The following is a 14,192-nucleotide window of genomic DNA, read 5'->3' as shown; positions in this document are numbered from 1 at the left end:
CTAGGATATCTACTTTCCGTACCAGCTACGCAGCTCCTATTGTACACAGTGTGTGTTCCATTTTGATACTGTCACGAACTTCTTGGCCTACAATACACAACCTGAATGAGTTAAGTGTTTTTAAACGCTTGTGGTTGTTTAAGAATAGCGGATTTTGATTTTTTTTGTGCGTATGTATAGTTTAGGTCTTAATGACAATGCAAAAATAATCTTCCCAAATTTCACTATATTTATATTCTTAATTTTATGTAAATAATTATACGTGATACAGAATATTCGGGCATCAAAGACGACGCCAACGCAAACTATTTCAAAACGAATTAACGTACGTAATAAATTGTTTATTTGTTTTTTGAATTTCACGCAAAGCTACTCGAGGGTTATCTGTGCCTGCTGTCCCTAATTTAGCAGTGTACGACTAGAGGGAAGGCAGCTAGTCATCGTCACCCACCGCCAACTTTTGGGCTACTCTTTCACCAACGAACAGTGGGATTTAGTGGAACATTATAACGCCCCCATGGCTGAAAAGGCGAGCTTGTTTGGTGCAACGGAGATGCGAACCCGCGACTCTCAGATTACGAGTCGCACTCCTTAACCCACCTGGCCATGCCGGGCCTTAATAAATTGTACTATGTTGTATAAAAAAATTTTGAAGATTCTTACTTTTTCACTCGTGTAATTACTAACCGTTAAGGTAATATTTGAGAACTTAAAAAATAGTTTCAAAAAACGTAATTTGTTACATTATTATTATTATGAAAATTTTTAATGTGTTGTGGGTCACATTTTATAGGCCCGGCATGGCCAGGTGGTTAAGGCACTCGACTCGAAATTTGAGGGTCGCGGGTTCGAATCGCCGTCACACCAAACATACTCGTCCTTTTCAGCTGTGGGGACGTTATAATATTACGTTCGATCCCACTGTTCGTGATGATGATTAGTTGCCTTCCCTCTAGTCTCACAGTACTAAATTAGGGAAGGCTAGCACAGATAGCCCTCAAGTAGCTTTGCGCGAAATTCAAACCAAACAAGCCAAATGTTATAGGATATTTGTTGCAATGGATGATAATATAGTTACAGGCGGCTTGTTTTTTTGTTTTTTTTTCAGTCATCTGGTTATGTTAATCAATGAAACTTTATATGCGTTTATCATTTCTTGAACGTGGCATTATTTGGAAATGTGACACCTGTTTATTTCAAAACATGTTTGAATATGTTACTACTAATTATTCTGAAAGTCTAAAAGTTTGAAAGACTTGTACATGTACTTGTTTTCACTTACCCGCAAAATTTATCGTGTCAAATATTTTAAATGTTTAGAGTATTAGAAATTAATTTAAGTTTATTTTACTATGCTTTCATTTATATCCGTTGTGAAATTTAAGAGCTATTATAGTTTCAAACCTCCCACTGGTATTTCTGGCATGTTAAAAATAGGAAAAAACATTACAGTGACATTGAGTCATTAACGAGAAATATTTCAAATATAACAGTGGCTATAGTGTAATATGTGCGAAGTTTATTGACAGTTTATTATTATTAAATAATTATTTACAAATTTTAACTAAAGATCACGTTGCTATTCCAATGCGACAAGTTTAGACATGTTTAAGTTGAAACGGAAACAAAAGTTAACTTTGCTTTAGTGTATGTAAATAGGGTTTTTCATTTATAGTAAAAACTCTTTGGAAAAAAAACAAAAACTTATTTGGTTAATTAGGCCATTATTTTTAGTATCAGTTTGTCGAAGTGAGACAGAAAAATATTCTCTGATTATTACAAAAGCTGCTTAAGAAAGCCAACTTGAGTTTTAATGTGATTTTGGTTATATGTGTTACGAAATATTATATTTTCTGAGTTTAAAAAAAAAGAGGACCCACTAGATAAAGGATGCGAAAGGTTTAAACACCCACTTATCTTGTTAATGTTTCAATTTACCCATAACGCTTTTGTTAGCGCTTCTCTTTTAAAAAAAGTGAATTATTCCATGAAAGGTAATGTAAATGGTCGTGACGAAACTGAATACGATAAAAGTCTACATGGTTTGTGTTCTTTGCAATAAATGATTTTAAGGTGATGCATGATGCCTCAGTGTTGGTCAAGCGCTAACTTAAATACAAACAGCAATTAGAAGTCTAATAAAATCGCCTATACTCGGTAGTTTATTGATTCAAGGCACTAGTACAGGGCATGTGTATAGGAAGGTTCTTGTTTTCTCCTTACCGAGAGTGAACCGCTTCTGGTAAACGTCGTCCCTTCTTTAGCGCTGAACGACAGTCATCTGTCATAACTATGTTTGTTAGTCCTATCAGCATCCGTCTGTCTGTTTGTACCGTGTGATTCACACCCGTGGTATTTCTTTAGTAAATACGAACTTCCACGTGGCCAATTTGACGTAGAGGGCTACCGTGTATCCAGTTGCTCTCTGTGACATCAGTCGATCAAGTTAGTTGGTGCTCTGATGCTAGGAAAGTGCCCTTCAATTGGCTGTTTAATGAACTAGAATAGTGACGTAGTTACCAAATAGAACACGGATGTTCTAGTACTGTAAAAGGTTTCACTCGTGTAAGTAGGTTTCAAAATTGATGTGTGGTCATGACCTATATTTTCTGTATTTTATTTATTGTATGAAGGTTCTTATGAAACAAATAAAAGTAGATTCTCAAGCAAAAAATACAAAATCGAGATAAAATATTCTAGACAGTTGTTCAAGAGTTGTAAAATTAAATATTAGCTCTAACTTTCTACTACATAATCACAGTAGTTTGTGTTTTTAATTTGACTCATGTGAATTAAGCACAAAACTACACAATGGGCTATCTGTGCTTTTCTCACCACGGGTATCGAAACTCGGTTTCTAGTAGTGTGAGTCCGCAGACATTCTGCTGTGCCATTGGGTGGTCACTTATTTGCAACTAGTGTTTCTCCGATAATAAGACCTACCCATAAAATAAGACCTAGTGTGATTTTTGGGGATAGTTTTAATATAAGCCCTACCCTTAAAATAAGCCCTAGTTAAGAGTGGCAGGAAGAGGAAAGAAATAAAAAAAAAATAATTTATTAATTAGTTTAATAGTTAGTTAATTAGTTTGTTTAAGTATTAATTAGTTTGTTTAAGTATTAATCAGTTAGTTTAATAGTTTAATAATAGTTTATTTTAAATGGTTAGTTTAATAGTTTTACTTTGTAACTTCATTTTTTTAATATATCAAAATAAGACATCCCCCGAAAATAAGCCCTAGTGTCATATTTTAGAGTGAAAATTAATATACGCCCTAGCATTTTCGGAGGAGGCATGGCGTTTGCAAACCTTACGTTTCCTGAAACACTTGTATGTACTATGATGCAAACTTAACATCGTAATTAAACTAAATGATTACATTTTTTTAATCAAGAGTGTAAATTTGTGTTTGCGTTTAAGTACACATTCCTTTATTCTGTTGATTCACGCTGTGAAAGTTTTGCCCTTCCCCCCGAAAATATTTCTGTGAGCGCCCATGATAGAAAGCTAAAATCAAAGTTAAGTTAGGACCACTTACATGTCATCAAACTTCTTTTGATTACAAACGTGTTATTGTTTTCAGTGGTGTTGCAGACTAGGAAGTACAGTCTTTGAAAATGAATCAGAACAAAGAAACAAACAAATACAGTGAAATGTTGCGAAAGGGAAACGTTCACACGACTTTTCACCAGCCTTTTATTACAGTTTGATGATAACGGTCTTGGTATAAACATGAACCAGAGTGTGAAAGAGTCGCGTTATTCTTGGATTGAAATGTGCCTTTATACGGAACTGTAGCACTTCCAAAACCGGCAGTCGTGTTTTAATCTTTATGTACTCAAGGAAGGATGCTCCTTTAATTGCTGGGGGAATTATAACAATAATTATACTATAATAATACTAATAAATAACAAGAAGTGATAGCGGGAAAAGACACGACAACACACTTCGTTGCTTTTCATAATTAGCCTTCTCAAATCTTTTACTAGTACCCTTATCTAACTGATAGTCGAGTGTGATTAGGAAAAAAAACAGAAAAAAGTACTTCATGTTCCTGACATAGTCTGTGACCATGCGTGATAGGAGACCTATTGCGTCCTCCAAAGTTACCCTGTTGTAATAAACAACCTTTTGTTAATGTCTGTTATTTTACAATAAGTAATCATGTAGGTAATTGCTTGGGCAAACCATGATTCCTGAAGTGAACCTTATATCTGTCAGTTTAGATTAAGAAGCATTGATAGTAAAAATTCTTAGTAGTTATTATTAGTAGATAGTGGTCGTTATTCTAACAAAAAAAAAAAAAAAAAACACCTTCCCACCATCGTTTATTTTCTGTTAGTCAACCATGATATATCTATCTATTTACAGCTGGTTTATGGATACTAACAGAGGCGTCAGAACTGGGGTGCTACATTACCCCCCACTTTTATATATTTGACTTGTATAGTAATTGTATATTATGTTATGATGCTAATTTTTTGGGGAACATGTTCCCATACCTCCTTCATATAAATTAAGCTGTTTTTGGCCACATTAGAGTTGCTTTTAGAGGTTTCTTATGCTTTTAATTTCTGTTTGTAAAATCTGCATTTCCGGACAAGTACCTGTACCCCCTGCTTTGCAATTCCTTCCTACATCACCCAGTACTAAGATAACTCATGAAACAAAGTTGTATTTGATTGGTCGTCATTTTAAATATAAACAACTAACAATGTTATTTTGTGTACAAAAAGCTAAGATTCATGACAGTTTAATTGGTTCTGTTATACTAAAACTTATTCTAGTAACTGATTCTATTTCAGCATTGCACCCTAATATGTTGTTAAGCCAACTTCATGGCCTGAACTGTTCTTTTATTCTTCTGTTTCTCCATGTTTCCACTTTATGGTGTGATGACCTCTATCTCTTTGATCCTATCTGTATATTTTGTAGGTTATTATTATGACCTTCTGGTCAAAGCAAGATGCCTATGTAAGTCAAAACTAAACATACATACCAAGCAAAATAAATATAATATTCAAACTGTATCAATATAGTTAATGCTGCAGTTATCATTTTTTCATAACAATTAAAGGTTCAGAACATTTTCTATTGAATAGTTTGAATTTTCCAGTTGTTTGTTTCCTTTGTTATAATGATCATTCAAACATTTTCAGAGTAACTCTGATGCAAACTGTAAATAACTATTATAATCTTGTATTGTGATGCTTTAATGTTCACTAGTTACTTTGATAAAGTAACCAATAGTCCCACATTCATTTTTGTTTTATGTATATTTTGCAAAATGTTGATTTTAGCATGTGGATAAAGAAAAAGAGAGGTGAGGTTGACAGTTGATTTCTCTTAAGCAAAAGCTGTTTTACTTTTTCCTTTCTGTTTGTTATGTTAGTTGTTTCTTGATACTTATGGAGAAATTCTGTTTATTTTGGTAAGCTGTCTCAATAGCTCTCAGATATCATATATTAACTTAAATCATAATGTACAGGTTCACCATTTTAACTCTATAATAATGTTTTATTTGTCAAAATAATAAACTTTTGTACCTAATAATTTGTCACAGATCCTTCAGCTACTTAGCTTATTTCTGGTTTATTTGATGGTTGACTGTCTAATGGCAATCCCATGATTGCATTGCAGAGAAGACCAGGAGTTCCACAATAGTTTATTTTTCTTCTATTCATATGTTTTCTGAATGAATTAGCATTATCATATACTAAATAAATACAATTATGGAGATATCATCTCTGATTGTTAAGTTTATATTTTTGTATGGTTGGTGGGGTGTGGTTGCTAAAACTTGTGATAACAAAACATAAATAAAGTTATTGCTAACATTAGTGGAATTGCCTAAGATTTTTCCTGACAATTGTTGCTTAAATATTGCATTATTTAATTTTTTTTCTGTATCAATATGAATGACTATGCATTTTACTAGAAGTTTATAAATATGTGTTATATCTAATAATAACTAAATATAAATTCAATATAATAACATTTAAAGATGTGCAACTTTCTGACCTGATTTTGCACATGGTTTTAGTGTCATTGTTGTTTTAGTTTTATGTTGTTCAGGCTCGTGCTTGTACAGTTAGTTATGGTTATTTTTCAGAGGATTTTGTTACATCACATGTTGTACTACAAGTCTTTTAAGAATAGATCAAGAATGAAAACTTGTGGTAAGTTACTGTCTGTAGTTTCAGAACTTTTAAATTAATTCATGCGCTATTTAATTTAAATTGCAGGAAAAGCTAGAAAAAACGCAGAAGGAGAACCAACGTCATATTGGTGACCTTCAACACGAGTTATCAGTGATCAAGGCTGAGAGAGAAAACCTTACAAAATATATTCGTGAACTGGAACAAGCCAATGATGACCTCGAACGTGCAAAAAGGTAAAAATTTTTAAAAGCAGGATCAAAGCATGGGTTTAATCCTGAGACTTGGTAATCTTGCGACAGCATGAGCTGAGTATGGTATTTTTGGTTTTTCAAATATATCGTCTTTCAGATTTGTAGGTCATACATGAAATATTGTCTTGCAGGTGAATCTTTGACTACAAATATGAATCTAATGAAAATTAGCTGTATTATTTATGATTGAAGAAAGCTGGGAATAAATTTTTATGAAGGTGTTGTAATAATTGAATAAAAAAATGTATTTTAATGTAAGTTGATTTTTATGTTCTACTGGTTTAGAATTTCTAAGTACAAATTAAAAGAGTAAGAAATTGATAACATTAAAATTTAGGTAAAGAATATTTTGATGTTAAGACACAAAACAATTAAACAAGGGTGTTTATCTTTTAACATTTATTAATGAATTTCTTTACATTTCAGGACAACATTATGCTCCCTTGAAGACTTTGAATCAAAGCTAAATCATGTCAGTTCATTTTTTTGTCTTTAATAATTCATAGAATAATTCATTTTTAGTTGTTTTTATGCTAGTTATCAAATTGGGGGGGACTTCAATTTCCACTATTAAAATAAATATAAACTTCATCCCATTGTTCAAAAAAATCACATGTATGGAGAACTGTTTCAGGTTACACTTCTCTGATTGACTTAGTTTCAATATTATTGTTAATCATTAGTAAAGCTGTTTTTCATTTGCTTTTAATATTTGTCTTTATGTAAATTACTGTTAGATCTTAATTTCAATATTATTTATGACTGCATACTGAAGTTATCAATTTTACTGTATATTTGAACACACACATACATATAAAACTTATATTAGAGTACCAGTATAGTGCACACTTCTTTCATTATATTGCTGTAATATATTTCTATCATTGTTTGGATTCTTTCTAATTATTTGGTGAAAGTAATTGGAAGAACAATCAATGTAGCAGTAAGAAATTTATTTTATTTACTTCAGTGCTACAGGCTACATTCACTTGGATGCAAGTCGTAGCCCTAAGTTAAAAAAACACTTTTTTTTTTTGACAAAAAGTCTGAAACTGCTGTATGTCTGATACATTAATAACATTTATGAGAGATTTCCTTTGTCAATGAGTAACTTACTGATCAACTTTAAAAAACATCAACTCTTACTAAACTTTACTTGAAGTTCACATTGTATATTAATTTGATCTTAATATTATGTGATCTTTAGCTAACAACTGAACACTTCACTTTCACTGATGTACCCAGATCTAGATGTTAGTTGATATAATAGAATTGTTTTAGGTATTGTAGGACTATTTTTGAACTAACTTGATCTTAATATTATGTGATATTTAGCTAACAACTGAATACTTCACTTTTACTGATGTATCCATGTCTAGATGTTAGTTGATGTACTTGATTGTTATTTTTAGCTAAGAACTGAATTAAAACATTGAAAATATAGCTTACGACAATATTTATGGAGTTGCCTTTGTTAAGTAGTAACAATTTGAGGACTGTTTTATGTCCTAACTGAACAGCTGTTAAGTATAATTATATAAACTATTTTTGCTTGCTTAAGATAGTAAAGTTTAGATTTTCTTGTTAATTAATACAAGTTTACTAACACTGGTAATGGAACACCACATGGAATAAAGTTTACTCTCCAATTCAGGAAATAAAACTTTAATGTACGAGGCCTGTTCAAAAAATACGCGGACTGATGTCATAAAACAAAATGTACTTTATTTAGAAGTTACAGGTCTGGGACCCCTTCAAAGTACTCTCCTCCCCAACGCCCACACTTATCCCAACGGTGTTTCCACTTGTTGAAACAGTTCTGGTACGCTTCTTTTGTAATGTCCTCCAGCTCCTTCGTCGCATTTGCCTTAATCTCGGGAATCGTCTCAAATCATCTTCCTTTCAAGGGTCTTTTGAGTTTGGGAAACAAGAAAAAATCGCAAGGAGCAAGGTCAGTTGAGTAGGGGGGGTGGGGAAGAACAGTGATCGAGTGTTTGGCCAAAAACTCACGAGTTCTGAGGGCTGAATGGGCTGGAGCGTTGTCGTGATGGAAAAACCAGTCACCACTCCTCCACATTTCTGGTCTTTTGCGACGGATGGCGTCTCTCAGACGTTTCAGAACTTCAATGTAGTAAGTCTGGTTCACTGTGGAGCCTTTGGGGAGGTACTCGTGGTGAACAACACCCTTAGCATCGAAGAAAACTGTCAGCATCACCTTGACCTTGGATCGAACTTGGCGAGCTTTTTTGGGTCTGGGGAATGTTTCACCCATCCACTGGGACGATTGGACCTTTGTTTCAATGTCATAACCATAAACCCATGATTCATCACCTGTTATGATCCTTGACAAGAAGTTTTCATCTTCTTCTGAACGATCAAGCAGTTCCTGACAAACCTGGACGCAATGGGCTTTTTGTTCGTCCGTCATCATGGCGTGGCACAAATTTTGCAGCAACGTCCGTGCATCTTCAATTATTCGGTCAAAATCTCGTAACAAGATCCAACTGATATCCCACACTCTTCAGCAAGCTCCCTGACAGTCAGACGTCGATTTGCCCGCACCAGGGTGTTGATTTTGTCGACGTGTGGGTCATCAGTTGACGTGGAAGGACGTTTAGGACGCTCATCATCTTTAATGGACTGTCGACCATCCTTAAAACGTTCATGCCACTTGAAACATGCCGTATGCGCTTCATAGCAACATCACCGTAAGCCGTGTTAAGCATAGCAAAAGTTTCAGTCGCAGATTTTCCAAGTTTAACACAAAATTTCACAGCAAGTCTTTGCTCCTTCAGGTCATTCATTCTGAAATCTGCCAAACGAAAAAATTGCACTTCACTTAAAACCACGTAGCTAATACATAAATGAAGATATCAGCAATCGGGAAATTGCGTCGTAATCAGCTGATCTGTGCGAACCTAGCGACACTAAGCGGATTCCCCTGGAACCAACTGGAGCTGCGCAATTCAAACAGTCCGCGTATTTTTAACAGCCCTCGTATTAGTAGTAACATTTTGAAATTAGTGCAAAAAGTGAATTTTAAACATTATTTGAGCAACTCTTTTAAAAGTTTTGCAAATGTTTAGGTTTTAAAATGTCACTTTCAATAAATAGTAAAGTCATAATTTTAAATGAATGTCACACCCACTAAAAATATTTGTTTGCACTTTTCACTCTTAATTACATAATTTTTTTTCCTTTCTACAAATTTTTTACTTACGTTTTTCTAAACATAAACAAACATTTTACTTTTTCTAAACTGCTTTGAAAGTAATACTAAAAGTCTGAGACTTTTGGGTATAATTTACTTTTAAAGTGGCACAAAAAAACAGGAAGCCATATTTTGTTTTTTTAAATCTCTTTACAGATTTAAACTTTCATTTTTTTCTTTGCCTTTTAATCTAATTTTTTAAATGTTTATAATAGGCTATTGAGAGAAATGCTTTTCTTGAAAGCGAACTAGATGACAAAGAAACTTTAGCTATGATGGTCCAGAGGTTGAAAGATGAAACACGTGGTAAGTTATGTTTAAGAGTAGATTGACTTTTTCTTAATTTGGCAGCTTCAAAATTAGCATTGTTTAATACATTGTTACATCATATAGATGTTACTTGGTATAACTTAAGTAGAAATTTATTCCATTAGTTTCTTTCACTAAAGGTAGTTTATTGTACAGTGAGTCTGTTGGAGCTGGAGTTTTTTGATTGAAAGTGTTGTCTTTAAAAATAGCATAAAAGAACACTGCACAGAATGATTAAACATTAAGAGGGATAGAAATAATGAACTGAAATTACTGTCACTCAAGGAAAGGATGATCACATTCCTTCATGGAAAATTATATTTTTTCATGTTTTTTTATTATTTAAATCATGCAATATGTTCACTTTCATTGATCATAACTGAAGGAATACAGATGGGCCATACATTCTGGATGGGAAAACCAACTAAAAAAGATTAAATTCCATGGGAATGGAAGAATATAATATTCCAAGTTCTGGTTAATTGGCATTTATAATACTTTAGCTATAACTAAGCAAAACCAGATTTACTCACCCCATGTCAATCTCTCTTTCATCTAATGAAACCAACATATAACAGAAAGAACAAAGCTTGTCATATGTTTGAAATTATTTTATTTTGTTAGGCAGGCTTTTTATTGTATTAGTTAGTATAAAAAACAAAACAAAATGCAGAGGCCAGTCCATTTAAGTATTTTATTTCATTAATTTTAAGTTCTACAAATTATCTTAAAAAACTCATTGATGTGCTTGAGTTTACAGTAGATTCTATTATAACAATTTTGTTTACATGCTAACTTCTTTTGTACATAATGCACTTTCTTATATAAAGAGAACTAATACTTCAGTGCAAACACAAATTTATAAAAGTGAAATACCTGACTAAGTTGCTGATAACAACAGACAATCTGACTAATGTGATTTGATAACCCAGTAATGCAGAAAATAACTGCACAACATTTTTTTTTGAAAAGTTTTTGCTGATATTGACAGGTACCTGGTGGGTATGCACAAATATAGTTTTGGTTTTGCTTCATCACATAGTAGCCAGCTAGCATTGACAGATTACAATTGCCCTGATGTCGTTTTTCCATTGTAGCAATGTCCTGGTGAAACCTTTCACCGTGTTGGTCACTGACAGCATCAAGATTTGCAGGGAAGAAGTCCAAGTGTGAGTGGAGGAAATGAATCTTGAGTGACATGTTGCACTTCATTGTTTTGTATGCTTTGAGAAGTTTGTCTACCAGCTGAATGTAATGTGGGGCTCTGTAATTGCCAAGACAATTCTCAACAATGTCTTTGAAGACTTTCCAGGCAATCTTTTCCAGCCCAACTAACAGATCTTTGAACTGCTTGTCACTCATAACATATCTGATCTGAGGGCCAACAAAAATGCCCTCTTTGATCTTGGCCTCAGTTATTCTTGGGAACATCTGTCTTAAATAACGAAAACTTCGTCTTCTTTGTTCATTGCTTTCATGAAATTCTTCATAAGTCCCAATTTTATGTGAAGAGGAGGCTAAAAAATCTTTGCTGGGATGACAAGTGGTTCATGCGCCACATTTTTCTGTCCTGGAACTAACTTTTTACAGAGTAGCCAGCTCTGAGTAGGATAATGTGACTCTTTGGCACAACTGTCTCATTCACAGATGAAACAACAGTACTTTGTATAGCCGAGCTGCAGTCCCAGTAACAGAACAATGACTTTCAGATCTCCACAGATATTCCAGTTGTATTTGCTGTACTGGATGTGCTTCAGTAACATTTACATGTTCTCATAGGTTTCTTTCATGTGTGCTGCACAGCCAACAGGTATTGATGGGTGAACATTGTCATTGTGTAACAAAACAGCTTTGAGGCTTAACATTGATGAACCAATAAAGAGACACCACTCTTTTGGGTTATGGCCACAACCCAAAGCAGAGAATAATCCTTCAATGTCAACACAGAAACAGAGACTGTCAGCTTGTGCAAAGAATTTGGTTTTATCATCTTGGCGGCTTGGAAACACAGAAATTTTCGTACCTGGTGACAGCAAACACATTCCTGCAGTTTTGAAACCAGCAATTCGGCTTTTGCTTTTGACAGACACAAATCTCTGACCAGATCATTTAATTCTGACTGTGTTATGAGATGTGAATCACCTGAGGAGCACAGTTCAAAATTCGGATCAATGTCACTGCCAGTTCCCTACATTACAGTTTCTTCATCTGGTTTGTCTAAGGTCCATTCCTCTGGTGGTTTCGGAATTGGAAGACTGTCGTCATGTGGTACAAGTCTCATTGCTGAAGGCAGATTAGAGTATTCAATTGACTTCTTGTGATTGGCAGAGAAACCAGACACATTAGTCAAACAGAAGTAACAGTCCGTCACATGGTCTTTCTGTTCTCGCCATATCATTGGGACAGCAAATGGCATTGTCTTTTGAGTGCCTCTGAGCCAAACTGTCAGACAAACAGCACTTGTTGCAGAACAAATGTGAGGCATCCATTCCTGGTCTTGATCACCAGTTTTACAGCCAAAGTACAGATGATATGCTTTCTTCACAAGTGCAGTCATTGAACATCTCTGTTCAATATGGAAAAGCATATACTTGCCACAAATATAGCAGAATGTATCGCAGCTGTTATGACATTGACCAACACCAGTCGTCCTGTAAAACGTCTATAACATCTAACTTTCTTGTTACAGTGCTACTTAGGCAATGCTATATTCTGAAACACCAGTCGTCCTGTAAAACGTCTATAACATCTAACTTGCTTGTTACAGTGCTACTGAGGCAATGCTATATTCTGAAACAATACGTACACACTATATTAATCCAGTGAGCAGCATGTGTTTATGCAAGCCACTTTTATAGCTTGCTGAGACAGTGTCAAGCTGACTCTGACCTACCCAGGCATGCCCGGGCTGTATACTTCCACAGAACAGCTTCCAACCTGGTCTGATTTCATGCCTGGACATGCCCAGACTGCACAAAACATTGTTCATAGGTCTCTTAAAGAAACGAAAATTTTTGGACACAAATATAAGAAAAAACATGATGAAACTGAAGATTTTGATGAAACAGTACATGATGGGCAAATTTGGATGTGAGTTTTGTGATCAGCAGCCAAAAATCTATAAGGAACACCCAACAGTGTTCAAGAAGCAAAACTTTTGTTGTGCAGTGTTATATGTAGTTAAATTAGTTTGAGTTGGTTTTTATTACTGGTATTTATAGTTTTTCAGTTTCATATCTGTTCATTGTTCAGTTTGAATGTAATTATAAAAAATATTTACTAGTAATTTTAAGATATGGTTTCATTAGTACTTTAATGCATGTTTGACATTTCAGATTTAAGACAAGAGCAGCTGATCCATCAGTCTCTAAACAAGCAGGAAAATAACAACAGTATAACTGTTCTTCCACATGTTGACAATGACAAGAAAGCTAAGAAATTAAAAGAAATAGATTCTAACAAGTTAACTACCGAGAACCACACACAAACTGTTTCTCCAGTCAGAGGTAAAAATTGCTAGTACATCGTGTTGATTTGTTATTCCTTATACCAAAATTAACATGTTGGTAAATAGTCAGCGGGGTTTCTTTAAGAAATTGGTAATTTTTACTTTAAAAAAGGGAAAATATATTTTTCCTTGAGCTGGTTATTCAATTGTTGAAAGAAACAAAACTTTTAAGGTAAGTAAAAAAATTTTAAAGTACACATCAAATTTAGCTATACTTCTAGCTAATGTTATCATAAATTATAATATATTTAATATGTTTTTTAAAGTTTCATATGGATTTTTTCTCTGTAGTTGCTCAGTTTTATTATGTATTGTGTCTTAATAGGACCATCAGTTCAAGGAAGTAGTATGCCTCTTACACCATCAGCCAGAATATCTGCCTTAAATATAGTTGGAGATTTATTAAGGAAGGTTGGAGTGAGTACAGTTATTTTAGTGCCCTCACTATATATATATATATTTTTTTTTTTTTTGCACTTAATGGAAACCTAATAGAAATAAGAGTGACAAAACTTATGTCAGTTTGGCTTTTTGAACTATGAATTTATCATTCAAGATTGTGTCATATAATCAAATTTTGAAAAAAACTCCAGCAAATCTAAACTGTTCTAATAAAAACAAAACTTTAGTTGTTGTTTTTATTGACTCTACACAGGAAGACAAAAGCTTGAATAGATGTTAAAAAGCTTTGTGACACAACTAGGTGCCATTATATGAAAACCTTATTTATTGAATAGCTTCTTGATTTTTT

General features: G+C 33.8%; 1 protein-coding gene across 2 annotated transcripts in view; it reads left to right on the top strand.

Annotated features, from left to right (window-relative positions):
• Positions 1–14,192, top strand: part of LOC143224963 (nuclear distribution protein nudE-like 1) — a 40,127-nt gene that overhangs the window by 19,617 nt on the left and 6,318 nt on the right. For both annotated transcript variants that reach the window (XR_013013534.1, XM_076453512.1), the window contains exons 3-7: positions 6,247–6,395; positions 6,840–6,885; positions 9,840–9,930; positions 13,269–13,439; positions 13,767–13,858. Coding sequence is in view for 1 of the 2 variants with exons in the window: in XM_076453512.1 (XP_076309627.1) it covers positions 6,247–6,395; positions 6,840–6,885; positions 9,840–9,930; positions 13,269–13,439; positions 13,767–13,858 (549 nt within the window). In the remaining variant the exon portion in view is untranslated. The remainder of the gene's footprint in view (positions 1–6,246; positions 6,396–6,839; positions 6,886–9,839; positions 9,931–13,268; positions 13,440–13,766; positions 13,859–14,192) is intronic.

Source organism: Tachypleus tridentatus, chromosome 9 (genome assembly GCF_004210375.1).
Source record: "Tachypleus tridentatus isolate NWPU-2018 chromosome 9, ASM421037v1, whole genome shotgun sequence".
NCBI classification, from domain to species: domain Eukaryota; kingdom Metazoa; phylum Arthropoda; class Merostomata; order Xiphosura; family Limulidae; genus Tachypleus; species Tachypleus tridentatus.
The sequence above is the reverse complement of the archived record's forward strand: the minus strand, read 5'-3'. Positions and strand labels throughout refer to the sequence as shown.